General features: G+C 38.2%; 2 protein-coding genes across 4 annotated transcripts; one reads left to right on the top strand and one right to left on the bottom strand.

Annotated features, from left to right (window-relative positions):
• Window positions 1-1,841: 1,841 nt before the first annotated feature.
• LOC121966364 (dynein regulatory complex subunit 11) lies at window positions 1,842-10,700 on the bottom strand. Its single transcript, XM_042516471.2, has 19 exons — window positions 10,536-10,700; window positions 7,683-8,010; window positions 7,413-7,532; window positions 7,024-7,206; window positions 6,849-6,920; window positions 6,334-6,539; window positions 6,124-6,208; window positions 5,919-6,029; window positions 5,678-5,753; window positions 5,256-5,362; window positions 5,000-5,086; window positions 4,844-4,905; window positions 4,641-4,723; window positions 4,166-4,273; window positions 3,880-4,079; window positions 3,341-3,427; window positions 3,069-3,246; window positions 2,758-2,996; window positions 1,842-2,626 (listed from the first exon to the last, which is right to left on the bottom strand). Exons 1-19 carry the CDS (start codon window positions 10,544-10,546, stop codon window positions 2,513-2,515), a joined length of 2,457 nt encoding a protein of 818 aa, XP_042372405.2. The 5' UTR covers window positions 10,547-10,700; the 3' UTR covers window positions 1,842-2,512.
• On the top strand, window positions 10,031-26,241 carry alkal1 (ALK and LTK ligand 1). Of its 3 annotated transcripts, none has more exons than XM_088077735.1 (7): window positions 10,031-10,148; window positions 12,556-13,200; window positions 13,492-13,773; window positions 17,675-17,728; window positions 18,394-18,477; window positions 22,829-22,902; window positions 25,675-26,241. In XM_088077735.1, exons 3-6 carry the CDS (start codon window positions 13,503-13,505, stop codon window positions 22,891-22,893), a joined length of 474 nt encoding a protein of 157 aa, XP_087933861.1. In that variant the 5' UTR covers window positions 10,031-10,148; window positions 12,556-13,200; window positions 13,492-13,502; the 3' UTR covers window positions 22,894-22,902; window positions 25,675-26,241. The 3 variants fall into 3 exon arrangements, with proteins under 3 accessions (XP_087933861.1, XP_087933863.1, XP_087933862.1); XM_088077737.1 differs by having other exon boundaries at window positions 18,397-18,477; window positions 25,675-26,240; XM_088077736.1 differs by lacking the exon at window positions 25,675-26,241 and adding an exon at window positions 24,456-25,668.

The raw sequence follows: 26,241 nt of genomic DNA, 5'->3' as shown, positions 1-26,241 counted from the left end.
CAATCGAAATGTATACAATAGGCTTAGTGTGTGTGTGATGGTTTTCTTCTGTGCATGAATGAGTGAGAGACAAGCAAATGATTTGAAAGCATGTTAGTAAGTGGAAGTTAGGTTGCCGTCATGTGGCATGAGGATGTAAGTGATACATAATCTGTACTGTCTACACGAGTGTGTTGTTTTAAACAAAATCAAATTTACTACCAGGTTGCACGAACAAAGATTTAAGGTCTCTACAACACAAATGAGCGATTCAAGACAAAAGTAGAGCGTTGTGTCCAGTATAAGGCTGATGTAGGTTAATCACGTGCTCTTCAAAATACTGACCCATATCTGTCAGTGTCCTAAATGTCAGGTTAGACAGATCAAAGTCTATAGATCTCCAGAGGGAGTTTCCACCATGCAGCAGTTGAAAGATCACAAAGGATTAAAAGATATGAAGACGCACATATGATTGGCATTCATGTGAGGTCATTTACTGACATCAGAGTAAGTGATAAGGGTGATTGCAGTGCCCTCAGTACTACAAAACACAGAAAACATTAAAAGTAACACAACAGGTTGTCCTCTCTGAATCCAACTTATGTTGTGCTTTTTGCATTCAAACAGGGTTTTATTTTGTGGGGTTCCCTCATCCAGACAGGACAAAGCCAGCACTACCCAGCATTGTGTTCGCCTCAGTTTGATAGACAGGCCCATGTGCCATTAAGCACTCCTAAATCCAATGACAGGATAATCTCTTGGGGCACAAAAAACAACTTGTCGTCACTGAGAGGGGGAACGATGGCCTGCAGAAGCTAACCCGTCTCATTTTACAGCAGCCCCTTCATGACAAAGCTTTTAACAGTTTTCTTGGAAAAGTTTTCTTTTTTAGGATTTGAATGGCGAAGGATAAGGCATTTTGCTGATGTATCCTAGACAGGACATTTTGTGCAATTTCATTTTAGAAATTTGGAGCATTTCATCGCTTTTTTTAATCAATAATTTTTCATATTTTAATGTCTGACCACTGTGAGGACGGCCAACAGATGAACTCGACATCTTCAAATGTGGGCTTTCTTGTGTGTAGCATCCCATTCATGGTGCACATAGGCTAAAAATAGAGCAATGTTAAAGGAACCGAGGCAACGTGAGGATGTGTTGAGTGAATTTAGAACTTGACAAAACAGCTGAACACTCCACCTAAGCCTCTGGATCCCTGTTTAGAAACCCCCTCCTCCTCCTGTGTGTCACATTTCCTCTGGTCCAAACTCTCTACACCTGACGGGGGTCATAATACACAGATATTCAATCAAAAACAGTAGTAGTCTTCTGATCAGTACAGCCTAGATGACCCCAGATGTTGTGTGCAACACCATGATGTTAGTTTTGTGTTATTTGTCAGCCGTATCCCAAATGTATTCACAAGCATGTGCCATATGGCAGCCACAGCCATACAGCAGTGACATCACATGACCTTGACAGAATAAAATAAAGTGGACAGTCTTGGTATGTCTAATTACAGCGTGACCTGTAGTATGATAGCCATAGGAGTCTGTTGGCCAGGGCCAGGCCACTGGATTTTCTCGTTGTGACCAGCAGCTCTATAGCTCGCTCTGTTGGTCATTCAGTCCACAAAATTTCTCTGACCTTTGGCAACCACAGGTTTTGCTTTAAAATCTAAAATTTGGCATTTATGATTGAGTGTGTGAATGTGTGTGCTTGTTTTTATATTGGCTACGAGGGGGCGTAGCAATGGGAGTGGCCTAAAACAAAAAGGTACATAACTTTCACAGATTCACAAACATGCACAAGATTTTGTGGAAAGATTGGTCAGGCACCAGAGGATGGATAATTTACTTTTACTCATGCCAACTGACAAAAAGGGGCAATACATGGATGCATGTGCACACATGATCACAGCTATTGCAAAATCATGCTGGTTTCAGATCATATTCATAAAAAGCATGGACTTGGGTTGGCTGCACATAAGTGCCTGTGACAGGTTATGTTACTGAGGTAAGTATTTCAAAAAGGATCAACTCCAGACATAATCACATGTAGAAGTAGGTATTACAAAGTTTGAAAGTAAACACAGAAGTGGAATACCATGTTGAGATTTGATTATCAGTAAGAGCAGAAATAGAATGACAATTTATGTTATCCTTGGACAAAATGGTCATTGTGGCATTCTTAAATTAAGTCTTAATATGATGGTCACACGCCAGGAGTTAGCACACTCTATTATAGACTGCACAAAGTCCTATTTTAAGTGTGGGAGCTGTGGAATTGTGTCTCCTTTAACCAAGTTTAAGTAACAGATCCAACATTTTAAAAACTTTTCAGACACTAATGCAAGCATTTTACTGCTTACCAGTTCCTTGAATATGTATCTGACAGGCCAACTTAAAAACAAACAAAATGAATGATTTTAATTTTTTTACTCTGTAGGGAGTAACTGGGACAGTCAGCAGAAGGTAATTCACATACAAGCCTCAATAAGTGTCGACATTAAATTGTGAAAATAATGACAAACTTATTTTTTCCCTTTTCTCTTTGCATTTTTGCCTTTAACTGGTGCTACTTCTTCCTCCTTTCCTGTGGCCGCTTTGATCCTCTTCTTTCCCAGGGGGGTCTTTGCATACCAGTTCTGGTGATACATAAAAGAAGAAAAACATAAAATCAGATCCAACGAATATGATCAAATGAAAAAGAATATGCAACAAAGAAGTTACAATGACGAAAATGCAATAAAAACAATATATGACATGTCCACTGTACTTTAAGGGCCTCTTCTTCTTCCTGAAACACGGGGTCAATCTTGGCTAATGGAGCAACAAACTCAGCAGCGGTTAGCGGTCTGTTGGCCTGCTGTAGGATGCGACGCTTGGTGATGATGGTCTGGATCACCCGGACCAGGTGACCTGGCGTGTAGCCATCAGAAATCATTGCAAGTGAGCTGAGGTCCAGCGCCCTGGTTACTTCACCTCCCTGCTTTTTGATCAGTTGCTTCCACAAGACTGAAGGCAAACAGAGTCAAAGGTCATTTTTCAAACCAACAACCAGCCAATTGTGTTGACCGGTATTCTTACTGTATCTGGAGCCGTAGTCAGGTCTTGGGATGAGGATGATTTTGCTGTACATTTTACACAGTGACTTGATATCAGCACTATGCGGGTCTTTAGTTGTTCCTATTATCAGAACACGATCCTCTCCTTTGATCAACTTCAGAAATTTGGGCAGGTCTTTCTTCAATCGTTTGGGATCTAACTGTGAACAAAATGGTTTCAATCACCATGCAGATCGCAAACTGAAACATTTAAACAACATCACATTGTTAAGCCTTTATCCTGTTCAGAAATACCTCTTTTTCTTCCTTGGGAACTTTCTTGTAGAACATTTTTTCTGCGTCTTCAATCCAAATTACCGAAGGTTGCAGCAATCTTGCAACCTATACAAAAATGATAATGTAAAACTGCATTTTTTAATTTCTGGCCAAGCTGAAATATCAATACCTGCAAGAGGTACTTCCAATAAATATCTCATGTTCCAAAATCTCACCATGAAATATTCACCTCACCTCACCTACCTACAGTATAGTTGTGTTCCACCATGACAACATACTGCCCCAAATACCACAGTCTTGGGATATTTACTGGCTGCATATTTGGGGGTATTTGACTTACAGTGCTGAGTCATAAGATCGCTAATGAGATTAAAAGTTACATATATAGGTTGGTTATGTCTCTGTTATGTTTCAGTTTTGTAAGTGAGGATTATGACTTCAAAGAAAAAAAATACTTATATGGCTTGACAGCAGCTATTAAAAGAACTTGAGAATAATCACCATCATTACGACTCAGTTGAAACGGCGCTGGATTCTCTCAAATGCCAGTGGGTTACCTTAAATACCATGTGAAGCATCATGGCGAGGCCACTCTTTCCCGGGTACTTTCCTGCTGTGTTCAGAGGAGACAGATCGAACAGGTTGGCACCTGTCTCATGGCAGATTGCATGAACCAACATCTTCTTGCCTACACCTGCTGGCCCTGCCAGTAAGATGGCCTTTATAAGAGGAGCCTTCTCATGTACCACCTGAGAGCCTGCAACAACACACATACCAGATTTAAACCAGAAATCGTAGTTTCAGTTCTATTTATTTAAAATATGAATTGAATAACAATGATACCTAATGGTAAAACCGCATATAGAGATAAGACCTGGCGCACATCTGACAATGATGGCATGGGCTCAATGTCATTTTGCCTCAGTGTGGTTCCAAGGTAGCTATAGTCACCTGGAAACAAAAGGGAACAACTAATACGCCAACAGGTACTAATCTGCACTGTGAATCATTGGAAAAACTGCAAGAAAGGACTTTAAAATCGATTTTCTTACCAGCAAGATCAGTGTGCCACTTAGAAATTGTTCATTGTAAGCATGGCGTTTTAGCAATCACAAACCAGAGGAGGGCAGCATATAACCACTAAAAGGTTTTCAGAAATCTCGACTGATACAAAGTGCTCAATTGTGAGAGCTCTGTACTGTGTGTGCACATTGATGGCTTTCAGATTAAAGCTCTCATTCAAATACGATCATGAAAACACAAAGAGAGATCGAAAAGATGGCACACCACTTTACTCAAACAATATACAAAGTCTTACCCATGTAATCCCGCAGCCTAACATTATCTGCCTGTTTCAACAAGCCCTGTTCCACCAGCTCCTGACACAGAGACACAAGAGTCCTAGCAAACATGAATAAATGATGTAGTCATTTTCTCCAGCGATTACATTGACCAATTTATTGACATAATTCTATGATTAAAACCGTGCACTTCATAAGCGCATCCTCTACTCGACCTCACCTATCAGCAGTCAAATCTTTCTCCTTCTTTTTCTTCTTCCCGCTCTTAGATCCTTTCTTTTTCTACAGAGAAAAATAAACACATTTTAAACTGATGTAAACTGAGAACAAACCTCTTAGATATCAATAATGTGTGTATTTGTCTTACACGTATTACCTTAGCATTTCCTTTGGTTTTACCACCTTTGTCTTTATCCACAGCTAGCTTCCATTCAGCCAGCTCTTGTCTCATCTGCTCATCTACCTGATAAAAGCACAACAGACCGGAGAGCGCAACCAGGGGTGTTGCTGTTATCAGTTTTGAACATCAATGACTGAGGCACTGAACTGTTAAACTACTACACAAGTGGCCAATTTTTTTTAGAATTTCTTTAGAATTAAAAAAATGTTTTGTTCTCTGTAGTCAGCATCACCTGTAGGCGAATCTCTGCCTCGATGGCTTTCCTCTTTTCTTCCTTGATCAGCTCCACCTCGTGCCTCTGGGTGAAGTTTTTGGACTCATCACGTTTTTTCCAAAAATCTGAGGAAGACAAACATTCAGTTCAGGCTTTATTTATGCTAATGCATAACTAGTACTATACACTGAGGGGTTGTAATTGGCCAAAAAAACAGGAAAACCTTGACTGTGTGTTGCATACTCATTCCCATTTTGCATGCTCCCATAAAAACAACATATTCAGAAACTACTTTTGAACCGAACGTCTAATCCTTTTATTAGCATTTGAAGATGTTACAAGCGTTGACTTTTATTTAAGTGGCTACACTTTAATAATTATATACTGTTATTTTAAAAAATAACATCTCTTATCTTGACCTTTTTAAAATGGAAACATACCTATGAATGTTTTGTTTTCTGCTTCCAAGTCTGACAGAAAAGCTGAAGGTAGCATCTTCAACCCTGCCTCCTCTTCCTGTGGTTCAGAGTAAAGTTATATAGATTCACTGACTGTGCAGCATTATGTATGAGCAAAATATCTGACAATGACTGGTTTGCATACATGAAATTCCACTTATCACCCAAATTTACAAAATATTAACCAGTAAAAATATAATTAATGCAGCTTGTGAGCCCTCACGTCCTCATCACCCTTCCCCTTGTCCTTTTTCCCCTTTTCCTTCTTCTCCTCCTTTCCTTTGGGTTTGTTGCTGGCTTCCTCCTCCTCCTTTGCAGCAATTTCTTCCATTAACTGAAAAAATATGTGCACCACAAACATAATTCTCTCTCAAACTTTTGTACAAAATATTCCACAAATCCTACTTTTGACTCAAGATGTTTTTCACCTGCTGAGGGTTCTTTTCAGCAAAAATGAAGGCTGAGCCTCCGTCCTCTTCATCTGGGTAGTCTGGAAATGATCCTGTAGCATCACTATTTAAAAAGAAAAAACAAAAGAGGTAAAAAGTGAGGACCCAGTTTTTGGGGTTTATTTAAGTTGAAAATGTTCCACTGAAATATAAAAAAAATTCACAACAAGCCCCCCTGCGCCACAGTACCGGCATTCAATGAACCACTGTCGGATTTGGTCTTTCATAGTGTTGCTCATGTCGTGACCCTCTACATCCCGTAGCTGGTTTGTGACAGCCACCACAGACTTCTGATAGTCCTCGTTGTGCTCCATCTGTTTAATCCGTGTGCAAGCTTCATTGGCCTGGACAGCGATCTCTGCAGGGCATGGCACCTGGTATTTTGGATGCATGGCCTAACATGACCACATACTTTATATATTAAAAACATTCAAGCTTGCAAAAGGAAATTATAATCTTTTTAAAGTCAAATGTTTAAAGGAAAACAATCAACTGAAATGACAACATAAATGTGATGGCAAACTAATAACAGAATATATATGACAACAACAATAACATTTATTAAAATGTCATTAAAAGCAGAAAATGGGAATGTGTCGTGTTTAAAAATCTGGATTCATTAGCAGTACTAGTGGCTTTGTTGTGGATCTAGCTATTTCCACAGATGACGGCAAATAGTAAAACTGATTATCGGTTTTACTCACCATACCCAGAAAAATCATTTCTTCATCCCGAACAATCCGTGTCCTCTTCCTCTGTACGTAGCCCCTCCACACCTGCAAATCACATTCATTGATTCAAATCTTTCAGCATGACAGATGATGCAAGCCAAAGAAAAAAAAGGCAGAAAATTATGCAAGTTTGAACTATGTTGAGGACCTTCTGAATGCAGATGGTTGCCAGCTCAATGGCTGCAGGGTTGGGGTCCTTGGTCGTGTATGTCCTGTTCATATTTCTGCTCTTTTCATTCAACTTGGCCCTTAGGCGTCCTTGGCGGGCCCTCTCTGCCATTTGAATGATCTTAATGGCCTCGTCTTGACTCATGTCATTTGCAGTTACAGGCTGTGGGGACAAAATTATTGAAACACATTTCTGCTTGTCATTAAATTTAACCATGAATTAATCCAAACTATCATTTTAGTTTCCCAGTTAAAGTCTGTATGTGTTAAGCTTTCATGCTGTTTATTTTTTTTAGTAATAAATAAAATCAAGTCAAAGAATATCAAGTCCTTCAAATACATGCTATAACTAAGTTGTTTTCAACTCACTTTTGGGCTTTCAGTAACCTCCACCATTTTAAGGATATCTGTCAACATCATCTTTCGTTGTTGGAGCTCTTTGCTGCGATCACTGATGAAAAAGCGTGGGATAGGAATCTCAAGGTCTGCCTAGATTGACAACAAGAAAATGGCAGTTGAGTTATGTCATTATCGAAGGATGTATCCAACACTTGCTGTGAATAAGCCAACATCATTTTGTTCAGGTAATTTCAACAGCACAGTTTCATCATACTTGATCTGAAAAAAAAAGAAACTCACAGGTGTAAGCTTTAAATCATGAAGTACATCATCCATGTAGTGGTACTCTGAAAACTCTTTTTCCACCATTTCATTCTTCAGCTCCAACACCCTCCCCATCACGCCATCGAGAATCGCCCGAATAACTCGTCTTTTCTGAGGGTGGACCAGCTGGTCATAGACCTGCTCAAGCTGTCTGAAGATTTGAATGTAGCGCACATAAAGCATGGCCAGACGCTGGAAGAACACTACCCTGTCCTTTTCTGGACGAGGGGGCTCAGCAGGCAGCTCCTCAGTTAGCAGGCGGCTTAGCTCTAACTGAGCATCTGCCCACAGCTGGTTGTATGTCCTGGAATTTAAGTGAGAAGAAATACAACATAAGTTATGCAGGCCATACCCTATTCATAAAAAAATGATCGAACATAAGTAAGATAAGTAAGAAAGACAAGATTGAATGCAGCAAAGACCAAAGAGATTAAGGTCAAGGTCAGAGAAACTTGTTTTAGCTGAGGACACAGTAAACTATTTAGGATGTAAATCAGACAAACATCTGTCAGAGGAGGACATGGAGGCCATGAAAGTACTCCCTAAAATCTGCCAAAAGGCTGAACTCTTACAAGAAAATCCAAGTTGTTGGATAGATTAACACTGAAGATGTTAGCCAGAGCATAAGTTCAATGTCATTTTGACTGTTCTGACACCTCCTGCCAGTGTACCACAGCCAGTGATAGACAGTAACAAGTACATTTACTGTATTTAACATGGACTGTATGTAAAGATGGACCACATGACAGTTCCCCTAAAGGGTAACGTTTCCATCTCGACCGCCCCCTGGTGTCTGACTGCAGTATAGGTTATCAAGCCCGCCCCGTGTTAGTGAATGGGATATGGGCCAAACCTCACTGAAGAATAGAGGGGGTAAGTGAAGGCGTGTTCTCCATCTTTATATACAGTCTCTGTTATTTAAGTACAAATGTTAACTATCTGATGATTTTTTTTCTTTTCTAAAATGTTAAAGTCCATAAACTATGATCATGCAGTTCTGCGTGTGGTTTGTTTGTTGAGGTGGTGTTCCCCATCCCCCAAATTCCCCATCAGATTGCCAGATTAACCCTTTAAAACTTGGTTCAATATCACTTTTCTTGTGCTGCGTTCAGATGCCTCTCACAAGCTATTTAAACCCTTTGAAACTTGAACAAATTGGTTTGACATCTTTCAAAAACATGGAGGAAAAGGCAATTACCAACTTGGCAAGGAACGTCGCACAAATTGCAAGAAATTAAATTAAAAGGTGACAAAGAAAATGTCCTGAAAAGTAGTTTTAAAAAGGGAGAATTACTAGAAAATACTAAAACTGGGGAAAGGGGAAATGTCTATAAAAATACAATCATAATTATAAATTATTAATTTTAATTAATAGTTTATGTTTGAAATTGTTACAGAAAAAAATGGCAAATGGTTAAGATGGACATTGTTTAGTTTGACTCGGGTTCAAATTTTGTATTTGTTTCTTTCAGAGTCACAACCCATGTGTTTGTTTCCCCTATCATGTTTGATTGCAAGTTTTTGAGTTTTGGAAAGTAAAGCTTGTGTGGGAAAAGTATTCCATTGCTGATGCTTTCTGACCAGTGCTCATGATAGTACACCTCTCCTCCTCAATAAGTTTATTTGTACAGTACTGTGCAAAGGTTTTAGGCCACCATAGATTTGTTTTTCAAAAGTTGTAATGAAAATATGTATATTTATTTCTCAGTCTCTGTATTACAATACAAAGAATACAGACACATACATAATTCATTAAAACACCAAAAAAGTCAGAACAAAATGGAGTTTTCAGAAAAAAAAGTCAATTTTTGGTGTGAAACATGGAATCGTTTAATAAAAAAGGTAGCTCTAAACAATCAATACTGAGCTTTGGACATTTTTGAATGCAACTGAGTGTAAATATACCAGTGGATTAGTATTGTAAATATCATATTGTCTACCCAAGAGCTGAAGATATGCTAGGTGGAAAGGGGGGTCACGCTATAATTATAATTAAAACTTTAGCCTGTTGTTGTTTTATTCTGAAATATTTTTAATATTGTATGCATATTTCCAGTATGTTCTGGTTATATTTTAGTTAAGGGACTACTGAGAATTAAATATGAATGATCATTTAAACCTTGCTAAAATAAAAGTTTAAGGTGGCCAAGACTCTTAACCAGCACTGTAAGTTTGCTTCATAAAAAGACAAAAGTTACAAATAATGAGGGTACCAAAACTAGGGATGTAACGTGCAACCAGGCCAACAATGGCCAAACTGCTCAGCAGTCAGTGAACAACTGTCATTTAGCCAATGGGAGTCTGTTTTGTTAGCATCGCTGCAGAGTCAGCGTCGCACGTGTAATCATTGCTGCCATATAACACCTGGGGCACGTTCAATCTCAAAACGTTTTCCTACGTTTTGTTTGTCGTGGCTGCTGTCACTCTGCTGCCATGGATGAGGTTGGAAAAATAATTTTTAATATCGGTACAATATTTTGTTTTTAACATGTTGCTTGCTGCAAGATGCTTAACTTAGGTAAGCTAGTTTAATACTTACAAACAGCAAGGCTAAGTATCATAACTGTGACGTTAAATTGGCTAAAGTCATCGCTTTAAACGTGCTGTCACAGGACGATCATGTTAGCCGATGATAAATTGTATTTTTGCATTTTATGCACAGCGTGACAGTGCATCTCTGCTTAACTTAAAATCGCTAGGAATATACATGGGCTGTTTGCATGACACTAGCTAGTTAACTTTAGCTTACTTTAGTTTTGACGAGCTAAAGTTACGGTGACGTTACCCGCTGACTACAAGGATGATGGCGGTGGCTGCTGGGAAGTTTACCTTTGCGACATGTCTCTGCCTCCTCAGCGGGACAAAAAATGTCTTCCAAATGTCTTCTTATCTAACAGCTTAGTGTAAAACTAAACGAGTGTTAGCTGCAGTGCATCAAACACGAGGTCAGCTTCCCCAAGTTGACATAGTGCTTGGTCCGTCTCCATAGTAACAGTCATACCGGAAGTAACTCGTGTGTCATCCACTTGTATCTGAGACACAGGATAAACACTTAAACACTTATTTTTTCAGTGTGTAGCCTTCCCTGTGGTGGACTTCTGAACTAATTTTCAGCCGCATCTCTCGAGACATTTGGGCAAGAACATTTCACTCAGAGAACCTAATTTTTAAAACAAACAAACAAACAAACAAACAAACTAATATTCAAAAAGCCTGATTTTTCCCAGAATGGACAGTATGCTATATAATTTGTTCATGATTTTAGCTAAATGTTACTTTACTTTTTTTTTTTTTTTTTTAAAGAAGTTGCCCTCGTACCACTTAAAATGATCTATATACTACATATCTTAAAACAATATCTACATTTAAAATATGTAACAAAAAAAATCTCAAACTATTTATGCAAATCTTAAAACTTTAGAATTGAGTAAACCCCTGTGTTCATAGGCTACTTGTCTTTTTTTGTCAGTCAGACTGGGTTGTACCTGCTTGTGTCATTTGCATTTGTAAATTTTGGTCAGTTCTTGCAACTTTACATACAATGTACTGACCACTGAATGTCGCCTACTATTTTCAAAACTTTCAATAATAAGTTAAGATATATGTATCTGTGGAAATCACTCTTACATTAAACATCCATGTGAAATCATGGCAGAAACCAAAAATGTGACCACTGATATTTAAGATTTTTTACGAGTATATTTTATTACTACGAGCATAGCACTAGACATAATAATAACAACAACAACAACAATAACAATAATTTAATCTTTGGAGTTTCCTCCACTTTCATTTTAAATAATAATAATACTAATTCACAAAATTTGACTTTTGCCATAAAGGGACTGTTCTTGATTTATCAGAGGAGGAGTGGCTGGGGTGTGACTTTTTATATACATATATATCTATATATATATATGGGAATTCCTGAGTGTCTCGCAGAAAATGCATGACCCCCCACCCCCATCATACATTAGCTATTAGATTTTTAAAACGTACCCTTTAATCTTTGAAAGTTAAAAGCTAAAGACGAAATCCTGGAGTTGAAAAAAGCCTTGTTTTTTCACTCTTGTCGTCCATGCTGGTTAGTTTGTATAAATGGTTTATTCTTGGCCAAATTTTAAATGAGATGTTTAATAAATTGATTTTGATTAAATATAACAATTTTAAGCTTAGATTTGGTCATGGGTTGTTTTTTATCTGATAGAAGCATTCATTGCACTGGATGTGTCAAAGGACCATCAGATATTTGAAAATCCAACAATAATTTCTGTTTTTACAATTTTGACTATGATAAATTGCGTATTTTTTTGCTATTTTTGAAGAAAACATATCTTCCAAACCTACAGGCATGCTTGACTTAAAAATCAGCAGTAAAATAAATACAAAATACAATCATTTAAATTTGAATGCCCTTGCCTTAAACCCAGACAAATGTAATAATGATAAAAGTCCCTCCCCACTGCTTAAAAAATATTTGACATGCCCCCCGCCCCCTTTTTGCACTACCCCCTCCCCTTTCATAAATAACGAACAGTCCCTAACAAGCCTCAAGCATCTTTGAACCACATCAACTCTTTCTGCAACAAATGAGAGAGCATTAAGGTGACCCCTTCCTTGGGGGTCTTAGTTATGATGAGTTTGTTGTCTAATATACTGGATAATGCAATGGGTTGCATGCAAAGTGTAAATGCGGTGTATAGCCGCCTGTACCAAATTACATCTCGACAGATAAATTGCCACTATAAATGACAGATTAAAGTATGGACCAATCTGCAGACTTTATTCATCTTTTAATTATTGCATTTATTTACATTACGCTGGAATTTCTGTTTGATTGCCTTTAAAGGGGACTTATACACAGTGGAAAACTGCCGGATGGTTGCTCTTGGAGGCGCATTCTCTGCAGCGCTTAGGCGGTCACAAGACTCCGACATCCGTGAGCAAAACATCGACAAGCTGACAGGTCAGCTAGAAGCTTACAGGCCACAGATTCTTCTCTTCTCTGCAGCCAACATCCAACAAGTTGTGTCCATTTGGAAAACTCATTTCCTGCGCGCTGCCGCGCCACGGTCTGTTTCGGGTTTTTCTTTAAATGGAAATAACATTGGGGCTTTTTCAAGTGTTAAAAACATTACTTTGCGTGGAAAGGATCATTTTTATTTGGAGCTGAATAGTCCTGTAAACTTATGACAGGGGATGTTTCGGTGCGTAAAGGAGGGGCGTACGGCAAAGTGAGCCAATGCCACTGGAAGAAATTGCACCAAAGATGTCAACATTGCTTTACCACCCACACGAAATCGATTGTATTACCTTCAAGAAGGTGGCTCCTCGTATAAATAGGGACGCATTATTTGAAGAAAGACGGTGGTGAGCACAATCTGCCGGCTGTACTCTCTCTCTCCTATCCGGACCACAGACGACGCCTGGAAGAATTTGCTGAGGACAACAGTGTCCATTCTCAAGCACATAAGCATCTTTAACTCCTAAACTAGTAAGTCTAAAGTTAGAATAACTATATGTTTTAACTATATGCTTTACGAGTGTTAAACTTAACGAGTGTGACTGCTGCGTAAAGTGGGTTGCACCAGAACATTTCTGGTGATTAATTGCAGTTTTATAAGCTATGGACCTTACCTTTGACATGGTTTTTCATTAGACTAATTTTGGGAATGTGAAGGATCTTAAATGTAAATCTGTTAAGGTGTACAGCTATCTTTTTGGCTATTGGATGTTTTTATTGAGTCTGTTTTATTCTAACAAAAGTTATTGCTTATCTTTTCAGATAGTGAAGTCATGCAGGTGGAGAGGAAATGGCACATACTGTTGACTATCTTCTTTCTGCTCATTACCTCGGGCCAGTGTATGGACAGCAAGGACCTCAGGCAGAAAGAAAGAAGGACCCTGTTGGATCTAATCTTACAGGTTATCAGAGACAGCCAGCAACGGGATAAAGCCGTGTCCAAGCGCTGTAGCAGTGGACTCTTCACCTCAGCCCAAGACATGAAGTTCTCCTCCCGTGAAAAGCCTTTCTATGTTCCTAGGCTGGATAACAGTAGACTCATAGGTAAGCTGATAAGATTTATTTTTAGGTCCTGATGATGAAAGCATAATCCCCATTTTACCGTGGGAGACAGCTGTCATTGGTCTGGTCTGTGCTGTACGCATTTTTTAGGAGCCATTTTTAGTTTGGATGAATGGATCTTGGTGTTTGCATGATAATTAAGGATAAATGTTAAAGAAATTAACGTTTTTCTGTACATAAATGGTTCCACCTTTCCCTCCGTTATTGTCCAACTCAATTTAAAGTAGTTAAACGTAGAGTTACACACGATATAAATATATTTATGCATGTACCCTGTGTAAGAAAAAAAAGGGCTATGTTACATTTATCATGGTCTTACTTCAAAGAAATGACACACGTCTTGGACATGTCCCTTCCTCAGTCAAACTGTGATTTACTGATGCACAGATATGTGGATAGGTACGCGGAACTCATGTAGGAGGGGCATCGTCGCGCCAAACTTGTGAATGATTCATTCAGTGTGATTCACCGTGGAATCTCAAACATGAATGATGATGACCACCCAGCACGCACACAAACACACTGTGACGTCCCAGAGAGCATCTCCAATAGCGAGCATCTCTGCTCAGGCAGAACAGAGAAAAGAGGCTGGTCATCGTTGAGTCACATTCATGTAGTTTACAGCGCTGTATCAAAGTTGCTGCTACTCCTTTCGACTGATTATGGAAAGAGACAGGGAGACTTTAAAACATTTTAGAGCATGTTACTGATGTTACTGTTATAAATATTACCAAAACAAACTGACCGTCAATATTTTTTTAATTAATCCATGATTAATTTCTCTTTAAATAAGTGGTTGTTGAGCCGTAGGCCTATTTGTGGTCTGAGCTTGGTGCAGCTCTGCCTTTATTGGCTTGAAGAAAAAATTATGCCCAGAAAGGAATTAAGTCATGAAAAAAAAAATCTTTGATGCATTCCTTTTCAATTATCTGAGATCCGAGACAGAGGGTTTGCCCAGTTCAAACTGTAATCGAGAAAAGCTACCCATTTTTTTAAGCACAGTAATAGTTTTATTGCTGCAACAGACACGCAACATTACCTGCGGTAGTAAGGATTGTGCCCTTACTGGTTTGTGCAACGGGAGTTTATTAAGAGCCAGCTGAACATGATGTGTTGTTTATCTGTAGCATTAGATTCTCTCCTCCATCGCTGTCAATTAGGTCGTGTTTTAGAGATGTTGCACAGGCATCACGAAGCTCAAAGTCTCAGCCCCAGCTTATGCAGTTGGAAAAGTACCTTTCTCAGACCACTGACTGGATGGAATTTATCTTTTGAGGATATTAAAAGCTGCAAATCAGCAACTGCTGCGTGTGAAACAACCAAAAGATTCATGTTCACGTAAGGATAGATGGCTTTGAACACAGTGAGGAGGAAGGAGATACATCTGTAAACCTTGATGTGTTTTGCCCTTTTATTGTGTTTGCATGTTTCTCAGGAGCCACGGCTGTGTCATTACACTGACAGCTATGATAATACAGACATAATATGAGGGAATATGTTTATTTCATAACTGGTTGTATCTGTTAAGGTTACTCTTTTCACATGTTTGGCACTAGAAATAAGTTTGAGACTGCAGTTTTAGACTTTTGTATTTTATTCTTCTTGACATGTATTTATTATTGAAGGGTAACACAGTACAAACAAGACTGCCTAGCTTTGTGTAATCCAGGCTACCATTATCACTCTTTAAATAGGTAAAATATATACAGGTATGTTTATCCTTTTCATTTGGTTTGGTTTTCCTTTCCTGTATATCTTGAGTTATTTAAATTTCCAAGCTGGCTTTTAAATTGACTACATTATTATCTTTCATCAGCCTCCTACTGCAGCTACAGCATTACATGTTGCAGGGTCTGGGGGCTAATGTAATGTTAGCCCAGCAACTGCTTGCATGGACTTATTCTGATGAGCATTTAACTCTCATACAATAATCTCTTTAGCCTGTTAGTGTGGCCAGAGTGTTATCAGACACCTCTGTGTGTTGGTTGCATGGCCATTGAGAGGAATGGGGGAGAACTGATGCTCTTATCCCCATCTAGACCTTATGAAATACTTCCACTGACATCAAATCTTTATAGAGAATAGTGTAAGGGTATAGATTCATCACAGAAGTACCACAAGTACTACACAGAGGTGAATACTACAATATTCACTATGAATAATGGTTATTTACATGCTTAAAATCATTTAAATGCCTCAAATCATCAGTGATACTAATCATTATGATAATGGATAATCATGCTGCCACATGTTGACACAGATCTTTATTTTGACTTTAAAGGGATAGTTCAGGTTATGTATTACATACAGTAGATGGCAGTTGGCTTCTACCTGTTTGGAGATGCAGATGGGACTATCACCACAAAAGCTCTGCATTGTATTGCTGTGTATGAGGATTGGCACCTATAAAAATCAATACCAGTCTAAGCCAATGCTACGTTTAGAATATTTTCATTGCACTGCCTTTTCCTTTAGCTCTATATTTTCTCAACTGTATAATGTCCATCTTCCTACTCGAAAACGGCCAACTGTGCCGTGCACTGTACGATGCTGCAGCTTAGCTGTTCAGGCCAGAAAGTGCTGTGGCGCAATCCAATTGAAAAAAAAAACCTACTCAAGATTTTTAAGAGGGTGCGTGCTTGTGTTTTTGTGGCCTGTTCAAAAACAAATTAAAAACCTCTGTGGCTACTTGCACTGACTATAGACATCAACACTCCACCTGCAAGACTGAGACAACTCTGCATTTGCAGTGAGTATTTATCTCAAGAGGGTTGTGTAAAACCATCGCCAAATAAGAGAGACACCTGTTGAAGAGCACTGCTGTACCAAACCATCAGATTAAATAACACTTAACACCTAGAAACATTTAACTGAACTTTGGTGTAACACAGGTGTGCTTATGCATAGGAAAATGAAAGTTGTAAGGCTGAGAGGTGTAGCCCCAAAGGAAAGGGCTGTCTGACAGCAAGCTAAAGCAATGCAAATATTGATTTGACTGATTCAACAAATTATCTTCCCAAATTATCAAATACTGCTGCTTGGTCAGTGGACTTTCATGTCTATATATGAAGTACTAGGAATCCTCCTGCGTCTGTTGTTGATGTCATGTCAATTCACACCTGTCAACATGCACTGTGTCTTTTGGAAATACTACCCTTTTCACAGGATATAGACAGTTTCAGCTTGTTAGATGTTTACAGTCCTTTTCAAAATAAACTTGAAAAAAACTTTTTCCTCATGCAACAAAAGCACATCGTTAGGTTTCAAAAAAACATTATGGTTTGGCTCCATATTCGTATGCGAAGTAAACAGCAGGCTCTCAGGTGAAAGTCCAGGACTTGTTGGATCCATCATCCTCCCATCCTGCCCGCCCTATAGAGACTTTCCAGCTTCTTATATTACATTGTTATGTGCGTTGTTGCAAACTGACACTCTCCGGTGGCATTTTAAAGGGACACCACACGGCAGTGTATCATACCACCATATGTGCCTTTTTGTGACTGTGTCTGATGACAAAATCACTGACCAAGAACAGCTTGACCAATGCTAATTTTTATTTTTTTTAGGAGACCTATTTTTTTAAAGGGGCTTGAATATGTTTTTCTGCTAACCCTAATTAATGGCAATGCATTGCTGAGCTTCTGGGGTGCTTGTCCTGTCTGTGCCGACCACCACTTACTGTATTTAATATACTGACTACTAATTAGTATCTCATACAGCCCCACTTCAGAAAACCCAAATTATCCCTTTAATTTTTTGAGAAATTCCCTTCACAATGATACATGCAGGGGAGGGTGACTTTGGCAATGACAGTATATCATCATGATTACTGTGTAACTTTTGGCAAGTTAATTGACAAGCTAACAGTGGTTTTCTTTTCCAGACGTTGTTCCTAGAGATGTAAACATGAAAGGCAAATTCATTCAGCATTTCACAGGTAAGAAAATCACCTCTAAAGACAACATTGTTAGTAAGTTTCAGCCTTGATTGCATTTCCCTAATGTCATTTCCAGAAATTGCACAGTTACTGTATTTCATCTTGTAAACAGCGTAGTTGGCACTTTTCTCATGCAACCTTCGGCTGGCAAGTCTTTGTTTTGGCCCTTTGAGAAATCCATTGCTGTAAGCCAGCATACAGTATGCATAAGTCTTGGAGGTTTCATGAACACTGGTGCTCCTGTGGGTCAAAGGAGGGTTGTCTGGCTTAGCTGTAGGGCAGTAGTGCAGAGTAACAGCACATGGTCTAAAGCCGACAGAATTAAGTTGAAGGCAGTGCAAGGTTAAGCTGATTATTTGTCTCAGGTCCTGTGAGTAGATCACATAATTGGTGTGAAAATCTGGAAGTTTAAATGTTGGGGCAGAAACTCTGTTCGTTAAGTCCAGCTGAACCCTGACTCCTTAACAATGTCTGACTGTCTGGCTGTAGCTGTATATCTGACTGTTCAATTTCACTTTGTGATCTATCCTTTTTCTGGTGATTAGTCACAAATTCACTGTGAACTTAGGCATGGCTATACAGTACCAGCAAAAGTATATATTATTAAATATGTAATACAGCCCTTGAAATCTTTCATCTTGCCTGATAAGACCTTTTCTATTAAGCAGGACCAGTCAAGTTCTCATCGGAGTGCAGAACACACTTTCGTAGACTTTATCACAACACAAGGGATTGCTCAAGACCAGCATGTATGTATGCCATTTTTATCTTCTTCTTCTTCTTCTTTTTCTAACAATGTGGTCAAGGTCTGTTGTGCCATTCTGTATCACCACAAGTATTATATTTTAAAGGACTAAGGATGTTGATTTTTTTTTCCTGTTAGCTTTTTACTGGGAGTGATTTGTTTCCACATGAATAAAATAATATTTGTCGAAGTTAGATTATTTCAACTGAGCAGTTTTTTTTCTTACTTACTTATCTCAAATTAGCTGAAAAATCTCACAAATTTACACACACCAATCAGGATTTAGACAGTTTGTGGTGCTGTGTCAACCAAATCAAACACCCATCCAGTCCTGCTGGAGTTTTTGAATGCTGAACTAATAAATTATATGTTTGGAGTTTTTTTTTTTACTTTAACTTTGATTGTTGAATATTTAGTCATGAGGAGTTAAAGGTATAGAGAAAAACTTTAGACTAAAAACAAGTTAAGAGGCTTTTAGGTACCCCTCAACCTTGGAAAAGGGTTTTTATTTGCAGACCATTGTTCTTTAACAAAATGTGTGGGGTTTCAAGTGATATTGAACATGCTGGGTTTAGGGCAGTACAATAATTGTTTGTTTGTTCATTGTTGTTTTATAAAATCATAATCATAATGGGGTGCCCAGTTGCTCAGTTGGTAGAGCGGGTGCCGGGCGCGCGTTATACAGAGGCGACTTCCTCATAGCAGCAGCTGTGGAATCGATTTCGACCTCTGCCCTTTGCTCAGGTCATCCCCCCTGTCTCCCACTTTTATGCTTTTGCTGTCCTATCTGGCAAAAGCCAAAAAAATAATAATCTTTAAAAAAAAATTAAATAAAATGAAACATTATCTTAATGTCAATGTGTGCAATAAGAACATCCTAAAAGACTGCATTATTTATTTTTTTTAATATACTGTAGCAAAAACATTAGGTCAGGGGTTTTGTCTTTATGCACTTTTTTTCAATCTCATCAGATATATGGATTATATCGTTTTTGGCCGAATGAGTTGTTATATCGGCTAAGCGGATATCGCCAGTAAATCCAATATTGCTCATGTCTAGATTGAATAGTTTTTCGGATCATGAAGGTGTAGTGGATGATGAGGACAACTCTTGATAAGAAGATATTCAAATGCCTACCCAAAACTGAAACTTCTTTTGGAGATTCCTTAGATGAACCGTGGGGTAAGCAGAACTAAATTACGGCAGATTTTATTGCCCGACCGACAGTTTGAATTAACTTATGACTCATTTGGGGCAAGGAGCTGTCAACTGAGCTCCTGCAAAGACTCAAGGAGATACAAAGTATCTCTACATCATAGAAACCGACAATTTATGTCTTTGTTGCACAACCAACATGTGACACACCCGCACATCTCCAGACTGAAAGAGAGGACCACATTAACTGTTTTTCGGATTCAAAGTAAAACATACTTTGAAATGTTGTGTGGAGGTCTCATACCCACAGAACTGGAACTTTGCTTACATGCCGATTTTGAGGCCAAAGTCACAAACACAAGCTGTGCCTGTGTGTGTGTATGTGTGTGTGTGTGGAGGGGTGTGACCTTTGGTAACCCCCTGCCAGCAACGTGCTACACACTGAATGGAAAGACTCTTAGTACAGACTTGCATTTTGATATGCATCTCCTCGATCTGTATATTAATCATCCTTCCTTTACACTGCTGTGTACAGATGGTATATTGTTTTGTAATCATGCAATTCGTGATTTTTTAATTATAGGTTTTGTTGATAGACCTTTGGGTCATATTAACTACTTTTATACTTTGTTATATTTTGATGCTAATACTTGTATACCTTTACTCAAATAGGATCTTCAACAGCCTTTAATTATATCAGAGTGTTTTGAAACTGTGGTATTATACTTACTCAGTTTCACACATATTCGTTGTGTTATATGTGTCGTTTGTTAAACGTGATTAATACTGTTTTACTTAGTTAATGATCTGCCAAATAATTATTTGGTTTTCTCATAAGTGTTTGGTATCGATCAGCAGAGGAGAGCGTCATGGTTTCAAATATTGAAGATTTGAAGGCCCGTAGTGAACTTTATCAACACTTTAGGAAGAAATAGACAGTTAAATCAGTAGAAGTGAGAGAAGGGAGGAGTGTATTTTTCCCGCTTTGACGGTCAAGCATCACACCCTTTTTTTTCACAGTAGTTATAACCCCAGTGAAGTCGAAGGACTTGGGTCTTTTAGATCTTTTGGCTTTTTGGGTTCTGCACTTTTGGCCTTTTGGCTTTTTGGGCTTTTGCCCCACCCTCAAAGGAGGAGGAGGGGGTGCCTGCTTGTGCTGCAGCCCTGAGATGATGTGAGCTGCTGTTTATCTACCTTGAAAGAGTAACTTTGGAGACAGCCCGTGCTTCACATGTTCTAAATGATGAATTAGAACCAGACGACTGCACGAGAGAGAGAGACTGTGAGACAAAGAGAGACTTCGAATGAGACGAAGTCTGATAAGCTGTCATCGTGATCTCATCTCAGCCACATGAGGTGTCAGAAGATGATCCAGCTGTTCATGGAGGGAGAGAGAGATGGAGGAAACAAACTCAAGCCGAGTTTGCAACGTTTGAACCGACTGAGGCCAGCCACCGGAACCGCACGAGCGTAGCCAAGCTGCCCGTCCAGTGTCCTCACAAAGGCCACACTGCAACCTTCCAGAGCGAACCGTTTCCCTGGCATCGAGACTTCTGAGGAAGGTGTGCTGTTATGGGGTTGATGCTCTCAAATGATAGGGACACATATGAAGTGTTAGACCTAAGTTAGGATCTCCCATTAATACAATAATGGGTTATTCTCTGATCAGGCCTCTTCTTTATCTTGTCCTTCCATGTTTTATAGGATAGGTTGCCTCTCTACTGTTGATCAATGCTTGACATTGACCTTTCTTTAATCTTAACTTTTCATCTGCTTGCACTTATCCAGTGCACCTGATCGAGTCCAGATGTCACATCCAGTTCAGTTCCTCACTGGTTTTCATCCCCTCATTTTTATTGTTGCTTCATTTATGAGTTTGTTGTTCATTTAGTCATTTTATTCACTTTGTGTCTTTGCTGTATTCACTGTTTCATCATTTATCCCAACTGATTCTTAAACTTATTCATTTGTAGTTTTAGTAGTAGTTTTGCTGTGTAGTGAGTAGTTTAATAAAACTGTCATTTATAAAGACTTGATCTTGTGATGTGTGTGTGTATAATGTCAGGTCCCTGTACACCTGGAAAAAGAACTTCAAATTATGAGACTAAATTGATTTATAAGGCAAAGTGGGCTATCAACCTTTCTCTTTAATGGGTGGTGCACCGAGGTTTGTAAACTCTAATTTTCAATGTAAACTTATTGTTCCTGATAGCCGAAGTTGAGTCCCATTACTCCACTTCATCTTTATACCAATTCATGTTTCTGAGTCATAATTTTGCTTTATGAGTTATGGTAACTTATTTTGGTATTGATGAATGAATGAATGAATGAATTATTTTAATTAATTGCTAATGAATTAATAAATCTCCTATTTAAACCACTACAAATGTGTAAAGCTATCCTGTGATGTGTAGCAGAATATGTTTATTTTCCCTTTTTTTTCCTCCAACCTTGTTATAAACTTGCAACTCCTACGCTGACATAGAAGCACCATGACCTACAACCACAGTTTTCAAACTGAGATGTTTGCATTCAGGAAATAAGGGGATGTCATTAAGCAGACATCAGAAAATGATTCCAGATGATGCTTCCTTGTCAAAGATGCATTGCTAGACTTGGCTTTCTAGAGGACTGAGTACATTTTTTAATCTGATGCAGTCAATTGAGCATCAGTCCACACTTTATAGGTAGTTTAGTTTTAGCCAGACAGGAAGACATAGTGGACACCATCAATATTTATCTGTTGGACTGGGGTGACGCAGAGTGTTGTTGAATGGATGGTTAATTTCTCATGCTAATGTTACTGATGATGCTATTAGAAAACATGAGCGATTGTATACTTACAAGCTGCTCTCTTAAAGGAAGACTGCAACTTTAATTGCAACACCTCTGATGTCAGCACTGCCTCTTATGTCTTTTTCCTTAGTTTCTCTCTCACTTTGATTGAACTGTTATGTATTGAGTACTATTTAGTACATACTGTACATATATATGCATCATTTCTAAACATCAGAGTCAAAAATACCTGACCTGTATTACAGAATACAGCATTTGAAACTTAAAAAAAGTTTTTCTATTGTTTGCTTCCAGTTTCAAGAATCAAGCTATTTAGAGAGGCAATATTTTCAGGCTTTATTACAAGGGTGGTACTAAGTTAACATATTAATGGCCTTTTCCCCTCTCTTTTCTTTTTTTTCAGATTACAAAAGATGTGCAAGATTGCTAACACGATTAGCAATGAGTCCACTCTGCATGCAGTCGTAGATATTGCATGTGAGTAAAGTTGTTTTTCTCTTCTTGGGTGGGACTCAGTACACGCTGGTTCCTTGGCAACATCCTCTAATGTGTTACACTGAAAATTTCAAATTAAGACAGACATATGTTAATTTTGTTTGTATAATTTAATATTATTTTCTCTCAGCAAGACGTGAAGGAATTCATTCTGATGTGTCTGAATTGCAGCCGAAGACAACTGATGCAGACATAATCAGAGACATGTCTATAGTGCATCTGTTCAACATTTGAATGCTTTAAGAGTATAGATTTCTTGCTCTTGGACATGCTGAGGCACCTGACTGTCAGGAAGTGTCTCTTACATATTCAATCTTGATTTAACCTGTATTTAAGGTTTGTGTTGGTTCTCTGAATTTGCACATGGGAAATCTCATGTAGAGTGTGGGATTGAAACAGATTTTACCCATTTGTTTCTCTGAACTCAGGATTCCCAAAACTTAATATGACATTTAATCTATCTTGTTGAGAAATGAGCACTTGAACACAGTGCCTCTTGTATCCCACAGTTAAGCATTTGAACATAGCTCTCAATAATCTGTACATTTGTTTAATGCCTATATTACACATGTTGCACAATACTGAGTGTTTGGTATTCTCAGTGAAACACAGCTGACCCCTTTCCATTGGTCATTCATAACAAAATAAAAAACAAAAGAGAAATGTAGTTTGCATGGTGACTGGTCATGGTCAACTGCTCTTACTATATCTGAAAAAATAACCATGGTACTTATTTAGGTCTGCAGCTGATTTTTAGTCTGTAAAATTTTACCGAAACTGTAGCAGCTGGAACCAGAGAGTGTAAAGCACTCTGATAAGTCCTTTGTTGTTCTGGTACCACTGTTCCAGGTCTTGAAATTAAATCAACCCAGTCACCAGAATAAATGATGACATTTTATGTTTCTGCAAACTGCAGATATGTAACATGTATGTTTATACATTTTATATGTAGCAAATAAGTTAAAACATTTTCCTTTCTTTCAGCTCTCAATTTTATATTGTGACAATGGTTTATGTGCAGTAAGGTCTAAGCACAGAAACCTCTTTGTTAGGGTTAAGAAAACATAATGTTTTGGTTCAAAATACCCGTTTTTGTCACTATAAGCAATGGCCGGAAATGTCCCAAACTCTCATTAATAAATACTTGATTTTGTCATTACAAACAATGGCTGGAAATGTCCTGAACTTGTGTTAAAAAATATTTTATCACTGTAAAGAATGGCTGGACATGTCCCAAACTCTCATTAAAAATGAGTCACTTTTGTAACTACAAACACAGCTAAAAATGTCCAAAAAAAAAAAAAAACAGCAGCTGGAAATATCCCAAACTCAAATTAATAAATACCAGCTTTTGCTACAAACAACAACTGGAAATGTCCCAACCTGTCATTATAATATACCTGTTTTTGTTGCTTCAAACAGCGGTCTGAAATGTCCCAAACCCACATTATAAAATAAGCGCTTTTGTTGCTACAAACACAGCTGGAAATGTCCCAAATTCCTGTCAAAAAAATGTCTCCTTTTATTGATCTCAGTGGTCTGCTGCGATCTGCTGCTTGGCAACCATCTCGCTGAGGTCTTACGCCATTCATCATCCCTTCGCCTCCTGATGAGAACTCAGCTCATATGCAGTCTGAACTACGACTCCTCAGAAATGTTGATATGTTACATATGAAAAGTAACAATGAAACATACCTGTGGTTTGCAGAAACATACAATGCCAACATTTTATTGTGATGACTCTGTTGAAAAACGTGATTGTGTTTCAACTGGAAATGTGTTTTCCACTACCAATGTATTGCATTTGGACTGTCTTTTAGTGAGAAGACACTTATAATGCCATGCCATATTTTCGTCGACTGGCATGTAGTCTTTTTCTTTTTCTTTTTCTTTTTTTTCTCATCCTTGCAGTATGAGCAACACTCACACACAAACTTCAGCTTTTTTATAAACATGTTAAACAAAAGTAATCTGATGGCAAAGTAAGAAAAGTAGAAGTAAATGAACAGGAACAAGTCAGGGTGGATTTTTTTAATGAATTGACTGTTTTTGCCAGAAGCGCTTGTCCATGTTTCTTACGCTAACATTTAACACACTAAACCTAAACACAGTCATTCTCACGACCATGTACGACTCATACTATCGTCAATGCAGTAATTTTTTTTTTTTGACGTAGTTAAAGTCATCCCTTTGTTAAGGGGATCTTTGATGACAGCAGGTCTGATGCGTTCGCTGCCTTCTAGTCCTAACCAACACGGGTAAAAGCATATGCTGTCAGTGAACACAATTAGGTCTATCTACTGCATGATTGCTGCCAGAGAGTTCATCTACACAAGTGGTCATTTCTGTTAATTTGAGTTTTTCGTGGTATAGGACTTCTGGTGATTATTAAAATTGAAGAGGCTGACACATCCTCAGGTATTCAGTTTTTCAAATGAATCAGATAATATGATCCTGTCTGCCCTGCCCTGTTCTGAGAAATCTGACAAATGTATATCACAATCTACGGGCTTTTGAAGGCGTGATTTAATATTTAATTTAGTCATCCTGATAATTTTTAAATGAGCTTAGACATAACATTCAGGAATGCCAGAATTTACGGGCCAGAAATGGCCCTCTTTAAAAATTGACAACACGACTTTCTCAGAAAGGCCAAGATGTTAAGATGTGTCTTTGCCAGGATTGGACAGAAGATTTTTTTTTTTTTTTTTTTGTAAAAATGCAGCTTTGAACTCTTAATTTATTTCATTTCAGGTCACAAAATCATGGAAGAGGAATCAATGTGTTGCCAAGGAAGTGCCTTCAAATCCACAGCAGTCATATGAACATTGTTGTGTTTATAGTGTTTCTATTTTTGTTGTTCCCGTTGTCATTATTGAAAATGCTGACTGAACATTGTTGGTTTTTGAATGGATGTGCTTTTTATTTTAATGTACCTGTATGTACCATGTATTTGTAAGGAAATATTAATTTAACATTAAATACACCTATTTATTGAAAGGGTGTGTATATAATAATTTCACAGCCATTAAAAATCTGATTATTTTGGGTATAAACGTCTTACTGAGAATAAGCTTTTATTTCTTTTCTCCTTGTATGTGAATTATTTTTCCACTTTAATGCTGATATTATATTTTGAAACGGGCCTCAAAGATTTGTCATGCTCCTTCATTGTCTTCATTACATTTTATTTGGCACTTGAGTGATTGTTGACAATGAGAACATATGGAATGACAACAGTGGTGATTATGCACTGCAGTATTGAACAATAAAGAATATTGAAGCACAGAATATTTTGCAATTATTGGAGGTGAGGGGGAT

Source organism: Plectropomus leopardus, chromosome 5 (assembly GCF_026936395.1).
Source record: "Plectropomus leopardus strain MGB_pleo_1.0 chromosome 5, ASM2693639v1, whole genome shotgun sequence".
NCBI lineage: Eukaryota > Metazoa > Chordata > Actinopteri > Perciformes > Serranidae > Plectropomus > Plectropomus leopardus.
This window is presented reverse-complemented; position numbering and strand designations above follow the sequence as displayed.